At 32.7% G+C, this 14896-nt stretch overlaps 1 protein-coding gene and 2 long non-coding RNA genes across 3 annotated transcripts; 2 read left to right on the top strand and 1 right to left on the bottom strand.

Annotated features, from left to right (window-relative positions):
* Positions 1-3403: 3403 nt before the first annotated feature.
* On the top strand, positions 3404-4710 carry LOC117276074 (uncharacterized). The gene is made up of 3 exons (XR_011415193.1): positions 3404-3464; positions 3679-4096; positions 4172-4710. It is a non-coding gene; the product is annotated as an uncharacterized lncRNA (long non-coding RNA).
* A 52-nt stretch (positions 4711-4762) lies between these two features.
* LOC138908788 (uncharacterized) lies at positions 4763-6214 on the top strand. The gene is made up of 4 exons (XR_011415194.1): positions 4763-4994; positions 5106-5229; positions 5452-5975; positions 6055-6214. It is a non-coding gene; the product is annotated as an uncharacterized lncRNA (long non-coding RNA).
* Positions 6215-9273: 3059 nt separating this feature from the next.
* On the bottom strand, positions 9274-10467 carry LOC104093128 (uncharacterized). The gene is made up of 4 exons (XM_070198883.1): positions 10146-10467; positions 9854-10020; positions 9412-9783; positions 9274-9309 (listed from the first exon to the last, which is right to left on the bottom strand). Exons 1-4 carry the CDS (start codon positions 10465-10467, stop codon positions 9274-9276), a joined length of 897 nt encoding a protein of 298 aa, XP_070054984.1.
* Between the last annotated feature and the right edge of the window lie 4429 nt (positions 10468-14896).

The raw sequence follows: 14896 nt of genomic DNA, 5'->3' as shown, positions 1-14896 counted from the left end.
GATATAATAGTGGTATAATGTTTATTCATATGTGTTTATTTATGCATTTTTTCTAGGAAAAAAAATCAAGATTCATTTATGTTAATAAATCAAATATTAAAAGTGATATTGTAATCATGAGAGAATATTAGAGCATGATTGGAAAGCCGTCTAGGAATTGGATTTGGATCCGTCTAGGAATTGGATTTGGATATAATTGGGTGTAATTACATAATTTGGCATGTTTGTGTGGCCAAGTAATTTACTTGGTCAACATGGAATTGAGTGTAATTGGAAAGATGTAATTACACTCTCCAATTCTCAAGGGAAGGTGAGAATTTGTGGTAATTACACTGTGTAATTGCATGGTTACTTTTTAATTTTTCTTTTTTCTTTTTATTTTAATTTATTTTTTTGTAACTTTTTATTTCCATTTTTAAAATTTATTTTGTTTTATTTTTTACTTTTAAATTTCTTTTTTAATTTTAAAATATATTTTTAGTTATATATTATTTATCTTTTATTTCTCTACCTTTACTTCTTGTGATTCCATGTAATTGCTCGTATATTTTATTTCTTATTTATTTTATTTTCTTCATTTAGCGTAACTGCTTTATTATTCTAGTTTTTGATACTACACTTCCTAATAATATTAGAAATAATGTGTCATTAACAAACTTGGCATATAATAAGTGATATTATTAAAGTAGAATTTCGTTGTTTAATGAGGTTATAAACTTATTATGTTTCCTAATTTTAAATTGTATTGGAACTTATTTTTATTATGTTGGAATTTGACATATGTTAAACTATTTTTATTTTGGATTTTGAAATTTTGTTATATTTATGGTTCCAATTTACTTGTTTTAGTAGTATTAACTTGATATTTCACATTGCATGTTGTTCATTTTTTTAGTTAGAATAGATAGATTAGTTTTGTCAAACATTTGAATAATGTTATCACATTATATTTATAAATATTAATTAATTTTATAAAACATGCATTCCATGATGTTCTTACAAAATATATTTTTTAAGTTTTATAATTAATTAAAATAAATATTATTATTTTGAAAAATATATATTAATTATTTTTACAACGTTAGTTATAAATATATGACTACTAATTAATAAATATTCAAGAGAAAAAAAATATGTATCTTAAAGACCAAATCTAATATCATTTATACTTATAAAAAATCAATTATAGGCTTATATTTACTATATTAACTTTAAGTTTTGATAATTATTTCATTTAAAATTTAATCTAATTTTATAATTATACTTGTGCAACCAAACAATACACTTGTAATTACATTATGACAAACAAACATGTCGTCGTAATTACTATATTGTGTAACTAACTACTAGGCTACGTAATTACTATCCTAGTAATTACACCAATTCCAATTACCGGGTGACTTTCCAAACATACCCTTAACGGGGAATACATTGATAAGGTCCAAACATACCCTTAACGGGGAATACATTGATAAGGTTAAAAGTGATTCCTTAATTTGAGGGTCCGTATTTAATTTCTAAACCTGTTAACTACCATACGTACAGCAATCATGTCCTACAATTGTTATCAAATTTGTTATTTTTGAAATAAACTAAAATATAGCAAATGGCCTTCTGTAGCGGAAAAACATGTCCAGATCATTTGTAACAAAAATACACGACTCATAGTATGAAAATGCTTGCTGGCTGTTTTCTCTTATGAAAAGAAAAGTCTGTTCACTCTAGCTTTATATTTTTCTTTCAACAGAATTTCCTAAAGCCAGCGGGAAATATTTTTTTGGGCCTCAAATTAATATGTGAATGGATAAATAAAGTATCATAAGTAGGGATATAAATTGAGAAAATTACCCAATCAGTCACTCTATAAACTTTCCCAACCAAAAATAACCAAAAATAAAATATCTATTAAAAAGGCGCAAATGTCATTTTTGGCCCAAATAGTTTCAATTAATGTCAGTTTTTGTATCCGTTATTTTTGTATACACACACCGAGTTTTCTCTCTCTCTCTCTCTCTCTCTCTCTCTCTCTCTCTCTCTCTCTATATATATATATATATATATATATATATATATATATATATATATATATATATATATATATATGCGATTTTTTCCTAAATTGAACCAAAATTGCTGAAATTGTCGACAAAACAAGATACATTCCAGGTTATTTTCGTCTGATTCCAAGTTATTTTCATCACCTTATTCAAAGTCGGTTTCAATTGAGAAATCGAGCAACATGAGAAGAGAAACTAGGCCGATGAGTTTATCTCCTCACTCAACCTCGGTTATAGTTGAAAAATCGATTGATGAACGAAATATGCGAAGACAAAATTATTCCGACAGTGTTAAAGTGTTAGAATCTCGAAAGGATGTTGTTGGACAATCTGAGAAAAACAAGAGCAAAAGGGTTAGAGTGGATGATGATGAAGGTAAGAGAAAACGTGTCGTGGAGGACGAAGTGAATTTGGGTGTCAAACCAAAAAAAAGTAAGGTTCAGAAGGCAGAAAAAGTTAAAATTCCTGACAAAGTTTGTAAGGTACATACAATTTCAGTTATAATTTTTTCTATTGTTGAATCTTCTTTTAAAATTGGATTTAGTTTGTATTTGTTTGTTTTTAATTCGTGTCATGTATTTGTAGCCTTGAAAGCTCTATATTCCAGTTGGTGAGCCTTTTCCTGTTACTCATTGGACATCATACACTAATGTGGACATCGTATCAGTTTTACAGTCAAAATTGACTGAATTCCAGCTTCGGATGTTTAGGAAAAGCTGTTTTGGCTATTTTCTTGATTTACATGGAGTTGCTATCCAGGCACAACTTATTCGTTCTTTAATGTTTAGGGAGTTGGTTCAAGATAAGTGTGATCAATTTTATGTGAAATTGAATAACGAATGTGTTTTACGTTTTGGTCTTCGAGAATTTGGTATTGTAAGTGGTTTAAACTGTTGTGGCAGTGAACATGTTGAGGGTAAATTCAGTGGACCCAATAGGTTGGTGGATACTTATTTTTCTAGTTTTGAAAGGGTGTCAAAGAAGTCGTTTATTGATTGTTTAGAGAAGAAGAAATGACAGTCTGATGAAGACGCAATTAAGATTGCAATCATTTATTCCATAAACACATTTCTAATGTCCACTCACGCTCAGAAGACATTTATAAGTAAACGTAATTTCCATATTGTCGAGAGTGGTGAGTATGTATGATTTCCCTGGGGTAAGAATGCGTTTCGAGCTTTAGTGAAGTCGGTGAGGGACAAGTTGAGGGAAAAGTCTGAGTTTTATAGAATTGGTGGATTTTCTCTTTCACTACAGGTATGGTTCTATGAATGTTACATTGTAGTTGATCAAAAGTTTGTTGTTCACGTTGGAGATCATAAACCACGCATATTGAATTGGGAAATGACAGACAGGCCAACGCGTGAGGACTTCTCTACTGGTTTCTTCAACAGCACAGGAAATAAGGTACCAGCTTTTATGTCTTGATGGGATATATATATATATATATATATATATATATATATATATATATATATATATATATATATATATATATATATATATATATATATATATATATATATATAATATACTATAATTCATTGTAATACATCAAATATATAATTTTTATACATCTTTGATACATCTAGGACTGAAGCACTTTTGGTTACATTTGCAGTTTAAAAATATTTCTCCGACAACTGAAGAGCTAAGGAGATTTACTTTGCCTATTGAAGTTACCGATGAGTATCAGAAATATTTGACATCACGTAACATGGGAAAACTTCCTATTGATGATAGCGATAATTTTGTCACGCCACCCCCAAAATAGATTAAGGAGCCTGTCCCACCAAAAAAGGCACCGGGTGTCCAACCTATTGATTATGACCGTGAGTTGCAGAAGTTGAAAGCTGATGTGAAACAAGTTTGTATTAGTATTTTTTATATATTTTTTTGAAAGTATTTTTAAAATTGTATATTCAAAGTCTATTATATTTCTTATTTATTTCATCTTGTAGCTCCATAAGCAGTTAAATTTCTTCATGGAATATGTTTCTGATAAATTCAAGGAAGTCTTTGAGTTGATAAATTCCAAGGTAAGTGTTTCTTTTCCATTGTGTATTTCCTTTTATTTTTTTAGTTAACTTACTGTATCCTTTTTTTAAAAATAGCTAGGTGCAAGCGAAGACAAATATGGTGCACATCCAGAGGAAGACACCAGTGGTCGTCAAGACAATAATAATTTTGTGAGCAATATGGAGTTTGGTGGCAATGAAGATGTTGAAATAGATGGTTGTAAGGTGTGTTTAGTTGTGCATTCTGCACTTTTTCCTTTTCTTTTCTTTGTTGTTTTTGATAATTTGATTCTTTTTTAAAAAAATTGGTCGGTGGAAGTGAAGGCAAAGATGTTCCACATTCTCAAGGAGATACTAATGAGTATCATTGTAACAACATTGTGCTCGATGCAGCAGATCAATTAGGTGTCAATATCATAGAAGGACCTTCTAGTGTGAAAGTTAACATGTTCGTTGCTAAAGTAACTTTCACACCAGATGTAGCGCATGCTGACGCTATTGGTAAGACTGCAGATGAGGCGGCAGGGGAGACGGAGGAAGAATCTGAGAAACAAAAGGTTCCCGAATCTCAGACTGGCGTTATTTGTGTGACTGCAAGTGTTGATGAGGCGGCAGGGGAGATGAAGGAAAAACCTGAGAAAGAGGTTGCTGAATCTTAGATTGTTCTGTACCAGCCTGAATTACTTCCTGAAGTTTCGCCGCAAATGGAAAAAAGAAAGAGATGTCCTGTAAAGGCCGTGCAATCTCCGTTCATTATTGTATTTGATTCAAGTTCCAGTACTGGTGTTGTTGTAGCAAAAGAAAAAAAGCAAATTTATGTTGTTAAGCATCCTTTTCAAAGTAAAATCGGAAGTGGTATTAACAGCTCTTTGTTGAATGTATTTGCTGTGTGGGTCAAAGAAGGGAAGTCCAGAAAGAAGTATGTTTCCAACTTCTGAGTTTTGTTCAGTTTTATATTTTAGTATATTGTCACTTATAGCATTATTTTATATCAAATCACTATATCTCTTTTGTATATATCTGTTACCAGGAATAAAATTTACCCGAAGCATGTTAGTGAACTCAATATTGCTTATGATCTTGGTGTATATCATGTTGAAGACAAAAAATAATTTTACACTTTGGCATATAATGGTCAGCCTTTGGATGACTTGGTATGTAAGAAGTTACTTTTATATTTTTTTTTAATTTTAGCCAGTGTATACGTGATCAGTCCTCTTAAGTTAGAACAGATTATTAATTTCTATCTTGCATGGCACAAGAGAAGTAGTGAGAATTCATTTTTCTTTATTTTATGTGAATTTGGTTTGAAAAACCGTAGCTGCTTAAAGCTTACGAGCCTTCAGTGATTAGTTATTTGTTATGTTTTGTTTCAGCACATTGTTGTTTTATTCTATTAGCTGAGGAAGAAGGGGAAGTATGACAAAGACCTACCTGTAACATTCACCACCACAGATTGGTACTTCGACGAGAAACTTAATGAGTTGTGGCAGGCGTTTATTGATACAAATTGAGATGATGATGTGTGCAACCCGAAACATGTCATTGCTGAGTATATTCAGGGGTTTGTCTTGGATGCCAATGTTCCATGGCATATTGTCGAGCACGTCTTAATGCCAATTAATGTTGCAGAACAATGGCATTGGATAATGGATGTGATGTCCTTCAAGGATAGGTGCATTTATGTATATGACTCTATGCGCGGTGGAGCTGCTCATCAAGCCAAAGTTCATAAGACCATGGCCAAATATTCTGTGTTGCTACCTCATTTTTTCGTGCATACGCATTTCTATTTAAACAAAAAAGATATCAATTGGCGCACTGGTGTCTACAAATCAAAGGACTTGATTACCCCTTTTGATATAAAACTAGTTGAAGGATTGCCTCAACAAGTCGAAGCGTATGAATTTCTTTCAAGACAATTTATTTTGTTTTTAGATTCTACAGTTTGATAATTGTTGTTCTTTTTATTTTTGCAGTGATTGTTGTGTATTTGCGGCATCATTTGCCGAGTATTTCATTGAGGTCAAGACGCCTCCTAAAAAATCCAATGCCTATGCACACCGGCACAGATTTAGTGCTCTCTTGTGGGGTTATGCTAGAAAGAAGATAGAACTAAACGCGCAAAGTGATGATGAGATTATTGGTCGACATAATAAGTCGCGGAAGCAGAGGAAGTAGTTACTTTTGTCATTGTTGTAGGATGAACTCAAAATTTTCGTTTTGTATTGTGTTCTGTTATGTTGTCATTATTGTAAGACGGATCAGATTTGTTTGTGTTTGAATTTTATGAATACTTCTAAGAATTGTATGGAAAATGAGATGTTTGCTCTGTTATAAAGGTTTAATGAGTTTCGATGCGATATTGGAGTGTTGCAGTTTAGTTTATTTTGGTATTTTCTCCCTTGATTTTGTGTTGTGAATTAAAAATATGAAAAATTTACGGTAGTTTGTGATACATTGTCTCTTGCAGATACACGCATGATACACATATGATACAAATATGATACAGATATAATACACATATGATACACACGTGATAAAGTCATTTTGGATTGCTGCACAATTAGTTTCTTAACAATGAGTTCTGCAGTTTGTTTGGTTTTGAAATATGTATTGATGAAGCCACACTCTTATTTGCAAATTTCTAAAACTATTTGCATAGTTTTCTAGCTGCTATGACTGTTTTCCATTAGTTAGCTTTGTTACTACACAAATACAGACATGAGTAAGAGCCGATACACAGAGATACATAGGTGATACATAAGAGATACATAGATGATACAAATATGATACATAGCTGATACAACTTCTTTTTAATCAAACAGATGCATAATTTATTGATACACAGAGATATTTAGGTGATACACAAGAGATACATATATGATACATAGCTGATACAACTTCTTTTTAATCAAACAAATGTATAATTTAAAAAATACACTTGCAATACGATTTTAAATGATAGATCAAATATTTATTTATATCTAAAATTCAAATGACATTCTGCATTGATACAGTTCTTGATTTATTGGATTCTTCTAAATCTCTATGATATTCAGTAAAGTAAAATAACAAGTAATTCTACGTTTGACATATTTCATCCTCTCTTTGGATTATTTCTATAAGTTTTCCTGTTGTGACCTTCTTCTCCACACTGTCCACATGAAATCAACCTTTTTCGTTCCCTTTCAGATATTGGCTTGCACCTCCCCTTCCTTGGCCTTCCTATTATTTTAGTCACGTCTGGTGGCAAGAATTTTTCATCTAGAACTTCTGCATGAATTTTTCATGTGCCTTCATCAAGAACCGGATAAATTGGAATTTCATAGGTTTTCAATAGGTACTTCCTGGTGTAGTACTGATCACGCCCAACTCTAGTCCTAAAAAGGATAAACGGTCGCTGTAAATATAATTCGGTCTAAAAGTTAGTAGTCAAATCCCACAGAGAACTAAGGCTTAGCTATAGCTTTTTAATATCACTAAGAAGACAAGTTTGAACAATTTTCTAAATTATAAAGATTGATATTTATATTTCTAACGAATCAACTAGCAAATACTAGAAAGCGGTAAAATTATCAACTAACGAGACAAAGGGTTGGAGACTAAATTAAGGAGGTCTAGAGTTATGATTTTCCTAATTGTTGGAACCCTTCCAGCTATGTTCCCAACAATTTCGCCGATGTATTCTCTACTGATCGTGAGCACTTTAAGTGCCGTAATTCTCTCTCGAGCAACTATAATAATTTACTAGACATATTCTCTCGAACTACGCTAGTTGCCTTCATCGAACCGCTCACTATGACTACGTCAAGGCTTTGTTATTTCTAAACCTACCTTTAAACCCACTGTATTGATTTCTCATATACGTTATGAGTGACGTTGTTCAACAACCATCTAAATATGTATCCTTTATCAAGCAACACATATGGCCATTCAATCAACTGAAATAAGCACGTAGTTGAACAAATATACAAATTCAAAGGTTAAATTATATTAAAACATAACAAGAATTCATCCTACAAAAGGTTCCATCAAAACCCTAGATAACAAATTAGTTATTCATAATAGTATGCATAACTACAATACTAGAATTCATAACCAATAATAAAAATAGGAAGAAGGAAGTGAGAAACTTGTAGAAGAATTCTTCGCATTGCTCCTAGTGTGTTCTTGCCTCCTTAGGTCGAATCCCCAGTCTCCTTAGCCTCCTTAGGTCTAAATTGTGTCAAAAATATGTCAAAAATATATCAAAAGTACTCAAAATAATATTTTTCCATGTATATATACCAAGTAGGGTCGGGCCCAAATAATTATACCTTCTCCTACGCGAAAAAGGACACTTTTCCAGGTCAGGACGTCCGCGGCCGCGGATTCAACCGCGGATTTGGCCGCGGATTTTGGCCAGTTTCTGCCTCACATCCGCGGCCAGTGCGCGGCTGCGTACTTGTCGCACATGTTTCACCCTGTTCTATTGGAATTTGGAAATACGTAAAACATAAAAGTTGTATCTCTTTGAATTAGCTTTCCAACCATATATTCTAGAGATAAAATGGAGTTCTGAGAGAAATGTTATGTGCATTTTACTAGACAGTGCGCAATATGCCTACTCGATTCTTCGTTCGTTCTTAACTATCATCTGTTGATCCCCGAACACGATCTCGGCTTAATTCCTTGGGCTTTTACTCAGACTTAAAAGCTCCAAATCACTTAAATTTATTCCATAAGATCTACATAGCTCGGAATCACTCCTACAGGGCATAAAACACACAATTAGTGCAAAACACTAGCGATTAAAGCTCAAACTCAATTAAAGTACAGTAAATTAGAGTGTAATAAGCGACTAAAATACGTAATTATAGCCTATCATCAAGTACATCGAGCAATACTCAATGTAATCAATGTATTTGTATTTTAATACTGCCCAAGTATGTGTACATGGCAGCTCATCCAACTGAAACCTTTTACAGCTGCAAGTTCGATCTTTTAGGAACATCATTCTCTGCTTACCCTTGTCAAGTACTGAATATAAGTAACTCGTCGAAGGGGTCACCTATAAAATTTATCAACTATCATTAGTGGTGACAAAGAATATGTCCTCAAAATACATATACTAGAGAGCTTACAAGATTCAAAATAGCTTAATATCATGTCCAACCAACCAATATTTCAGCAGTGGGGTAGACATAGATGCTACATTAAATTGAAAGCCTTTGCTTTTGTGCAGGTGGACACTAGTTTAACAGAATCACACAAAGGGTTCAAGATATAATAGATCCGTGAATTCGGCACGATTACATATTATATGCACAAGTATCTACAGATTCCACTCATACCTTCATCTGATGTGACAATTCGAGATTGTCCATCAGCATTGTATCATATTTTTTCCCAAGATCAGTAAATGACTCTATTGCATTCTTTTGGTTTGTAACATTCCATTGTCCGATCAATTGCCTTATGTACTCCAGCAAAGGCAGTACTGGGAGTTCCATAGCAGCCTTGAGCGCTGCATTGATCGACTCCGCAATGTTTGAAGTCATTGTCAATGTTCTGTTGACAGTGGAATGTGCTCTGGACCATCTTTCATACCCAACGTTCATTAAGTAATCTTTGACCCTCTTATCAATTTTCTCTACCTCTGCCATGTGGTAATCAAACTTCTCAATTGTGTATGCTTTGGCCATAGCAAAGAATATGTCTTTGAGCTGCAAATGGTTCTTCTTGTAATTTTTTTACATTATTCCATAGATGCCATATGCAGACACAGTGAGGTACTTGTGGATACAACGTCGCCGCTACATTTTCAATGCCTTCATGCCTATCCGAGACTATGCACATTCCTTCCCTTTCCCCAAATGCATCCTTGAACCTCGCAAAAAACCACTCCCAGGAAGCATTATTCTCTGAATCTACTATGGCATATGCGAGTGGTAGGATACTACCTAATAAAATGAATCATATAAACATGTGTGAGTATATATATAAATATATATATATATATATATATATATATATATATATATATATATATATACACATACATACATATTATTATTCTTATTTTTACCTGTTGGATCTTGTGTGGATGCTATCAATAATGTTCCTCTATATGTCGATTTAAGAAAGGTTTCATCTACAACAACAACCGGTTTGCAATACTGCCATCCTTTTATAGACAGATATAGTGCGACGAAAGCATACATGAACAAGTCTTCCTCTGTTTTTTTCAAACTTACCACCGACATAGGATTTGTAAGAACCATCATATAAAAGTAGCTTGTCAGCTTTTTGTATGATTCGCTCGAGTTCCCTCTCAGTACTTGAACTGCATATTCTTTCGATCTCCATGCTTGCATATATGTCATTTGAAGACCATACTGCTTGTTCATGTCTCTAATTATGTCATTAGGAGTATATATTATTTTTGGGTCTTTATACTTGTCTATCAGAAGACTGCCGATGAGTTTTGAAGTAGCTTGACGTTGTGCGTAAGATCTGTCTTTCAGCGGGCATGGGTGCAGTTTGCTGAAATTTCTGACCTTGAAAAGTTTTTCTTTTTTCAGGCTCGAAGACTTAAAATACCAATCGCATATGTTGTTGATGCATACTAGCCAGTACATATGACAAGGATATAAACTTTTTCATCAATAAACAGAGCGACATAAAATACAATGATATATAGTGATACATACTGCCATCAACAATACTAGATAAAAAAATACAATAACTATACAGTACTAGACGGTAACAACCACAACTTAAAAGTGTACATCGACAGACTTACAAGCAGCAACTTATTTTCTGCATAATTATATTTTTAACATCAACTACGATATACATTGAGATACATAATTATACAGTAAATATTTTGATACTTTCTTTCACTTGATCTATACACCTTAAACTGAAATTTTTCCTTTACTGTCAAGTGCTTCATAACTTTGACCATCGTAGCCTTGTATTTATAAATTTGACCTTCTTCTACATCTATGTGTTGAGCGTCAGTTATTATTGTATTTTCATCAGATTCTGTATCATGCCAGTCTTCTCCATCCCCAAACTCGATCACATTAATTGTATTGCCATTGTATCTCTCCTCTATAACTGAGCTTTATGCACATTCTGAGAAAATCACAGCAGAATTTGAATTGTAGCAGATCATGTCCATATCCCTTTCACTCGATGTTATACAAAGGGGATACATTGTAAATTTCGAGCTTTTTTTCAGCTCAAGATATACACATACACCCATACTATTGTGTATCACTATTGGTGGAGAACCGTTTTGGACAGTGTATTTGATTTCAATAACATTCAATGAAGTATGTATCATAAGTTGTTTCGAAATCACTTCTACAAAATCTTCAAAACTTATATTTGGGGTAACTACTACAACATCTGTATTGTAATCTACACAGCTGTTGTCAACATTCCATCGGCCACCATACTGAATAAAAAATGGTAAATTTGCCATTGAAGTAGCTGAAATTAGGTTAAAACTCTCTAATTCCTAGATTGATTTTGATTGTAGTTCGTAGCTCATTCTACACAGAAATCGCTAAAGTTGTATCTACACAGAAATCGCGAAAGGATATAGGGAAATTGATCGATTTTGAGTGAAATTTGGAGGTCCTTTGGAGAATTGTTTGGGAGAGAATGCCGTGATTTACAGAGGGAGAGAATACCATGATATGATAAATTGATACGCTTGAAAACAGAGAAAGAAGCGTGATTCTCGGATGGAAGAATCCTTCCTTGCGTGTATCTCTAATTTTGGGCTACTTTTGGTAAGTGTTTAATTTTGGGCTAGAGGTCGGTAAGTTGTGTTTAAATTGGTTATTTCTGTACTTTTTCCATATAAATTTAGATTATACTCCTTTTAATCCCTTTTAGCTCACAACTCAACTTAAAGTCAGACCCATTGTGACCTTATTATGATAAGAATTTAAGTTATATACCAACAATGTAATAATCTTGTTATACTATTAGCAAGGAAAAAGGTCAAAACTAACCCTATCTTTTGGTAAATGATTTATATTTACACTCTGTCTATCTATTGATCCAAAACACACACCACGTTATTTGTATTTATACAAATACCCCGCTTTTTAACGGAACACCTTGTGAGTCAATTTTTTGATTCGTCGGCTTTTTTTTATTGGGCCATGTGGATCTTAGATTCAGACCAAATAAATGGGTATTTACAAGGGATCTTTACACAAATAGACGGTCATATTCATTATTTATTTTTTATAGCCATATACATAGATTATACAATGATTATACATAATTATACATAAATTATGCATATATTATACCTCCACCGGCTATTTTTAGTTTAAGCGGTTGGGTGGATGCTATGTGGGTTAATTCTTCTATTTACAACCCGCCCCATTTTTGACCGGGCCCAATTCAACTTGGGGTAGTTTTTGACCAAACGATAGGGGTTAATTTAATCTGATCTAGTATTCTTATCATAATCAGAAGGGAGTTTTTCCTATATATACTATGATAGGAACTTATTAATTTATTTTCTCTAAATTTTGTAGTTTTCAAAAAGTATCTAGGTTTTTCTTACAAATTGTATACCTCCCCCCTTAAAAAGCTCTTCTCCCATGATTAATACCTTCAATTAAGGGATTTAATTATATCCTTTCCTTTTTTCACACTTCTCCTCATTTCATGCGTCCTAATTTTTTCAGTATGCAGATCTCCTCTTCTCTCTCTCTTCGATAGTTGCACGTCTTCAATAAGAAATTGGTAATTTTGCTTCAATTGTGAATGATTTTGGTTGGGACCTTCAAATACTGGATATAATTCCTTACTACATATTCTATGTTCCTATTATCCTTATAATGTTAGGAAAGTGATACCTAATCTAACAAATTCAATAATACAGAACTGATTTCCATAATAGATACCAAAAAGATACTTTTTCTTTGCAGGTAGAAACCTATACACACGGCATAGAATATCATGAGATGACAAAAAAATCAGTTGCTAAAAGTTTCTTCAACAATTCAAAAATTATTAACTCTAGCAAAATTATTACTAATAGGATAATGGCTCATATACAATCATCATACATTTGTGATACAATTTCTATAACAATTCTGATACAAATACAATTATGATACAATCGTGATACAATTCTGATCTTCATCTTCTTCAAGTTTCAATCACAACTCTAAACTTAAATTCTGATACAATATTGTATTATAATTATATTAGTATTGTATTAGGTATTATTTTACATATTGATATATTAGATACAAGTCAAATACAACTTTGATACAATTGTGATATAATTATAATACAATTATCATACAATCGTGATACAATTTAGAAACTTTTCTTCTTCGAGTTTCAATATGAAATTTTACCTAAAAATAATACTAAACTTAATCAATATCCCTCATAATTGAGATATAAACTCCAAGTTATATTCTCAATCGTTTGCAAGAGCACCCAATCCAAACAAATCACAAATTCGTAAAACCCATATGTTGAATTCAAAGCTTCAAAGCTTTTTAATGGTGGTAAATGGAGAACTCTTTGCTACTGCAATTTTAGAGATAATGTCAATGAATTTGTGTGAAGAGAATGAGAATAAATCACAATTTCGTAAAACCCAAATGTTGAATTCAAAGCTTCGAAACTTTTTAATGGTTGTCAATGGAGAACTCTTTGCTACTGCGATTTTAGAGATAATGTCGATGAATTTATGTGAAGAGGATAAGATTTGGATTAATTTGTATGAAAGAGAGAAATATTTTAAAATCTTTTTAAAAATGGGATGAAAACTTAATTTTAGGGACTTTGCATAACTGATATACATGAGAGTGGGGGGGGGGGGGCTGACGTGGGGGAGGGGAAAGGGAAGGGTTGTATCAGTTACATCCTAGTTTTAGGCCTCATTTATTTTTTTTAAGATTAAGACGTCTGAATCTGAATACACATCTGAATATCAAAATGTGTATTAAGATTAAGACATCTGAATCTGAACACACATCTGAATGTCAAGATGTGTATTAAGATCTGAATACTAAATGATTAAGATTGTTTGATTTTTAATATCTAAATATATAAATTTTACGTTTATTTAAAAATTAATAAACATAAAATTTAAATAAAATACTAATTAATCTAATATTCCATCACTAAAATATATAGCTTTTAAAATATGATAGTTGCTGGTGATGATGGCTAATGACAGTGCTTGTGAATGCCGACTAAAAGCGGTGGTTGGTTGTAGTTTAGGGTAGTAGTTAGTGGTGATTGGTAGTGATAGCTATTATGATTGAGGATGGTGGTGGTGGATGGTGATATTTAATAATGGCGGGTAGTGGTGGTGGTAGTTGTGATTGAGGAAGATGGTGGTGGGTAGTGGTAGTTTATAATGATGGGCAATGCCAACTATGGTTGTTGATGGTGATGGGATGGTTAGTGGTGGTAGTTGAGGTGGATGAGTGTTGGTTGTCGTTAATGATGGTGGTGGGAGTGGTGTGGATGGTGGATAGTGGTAGTCGACAATGGTAGCGGCTATGATTGAGGATGATGGTGGTGGTGGTGGTGGGTGGCATAGTGGTAGTTGATAATCATAGGCGGTGGCGGCAGTTAATAATGAATATGGATGATAGCATCTTAATAAAATTAAGTCTCTATTATTGATCTTAATGATACAGACCTATTCAGACCCATTAAGTGGTTGTGAAGTAAAAAAAAAAACAAACACACTTAACGATTAAGATCTGAATAATTAAGATTCAGATTTTGAAAACAAACGCACTTAATGTCTGAGATCTGCATGATTAAGAT

This window comes from Nicotiana tomentosiformis, chromosome 3 (genome assembly GCF_000390325.3).
Source record: "Nicotiana tomentosiformis chromosome 3, ASM39032v3, whole genome shotgun sequence".
NCBI lineage: Eukaryota > Viridiplantae > Streptophyta > Magnoliopsida > Solanales > Solanaceae > Nicotiana > Nicotiana tomentosiformis.
The sequence above is the reverse complement of the archived record's forward strand: the minus strand, read 5'-3'. Positions and strand labels throughout refer to the sequence as shown.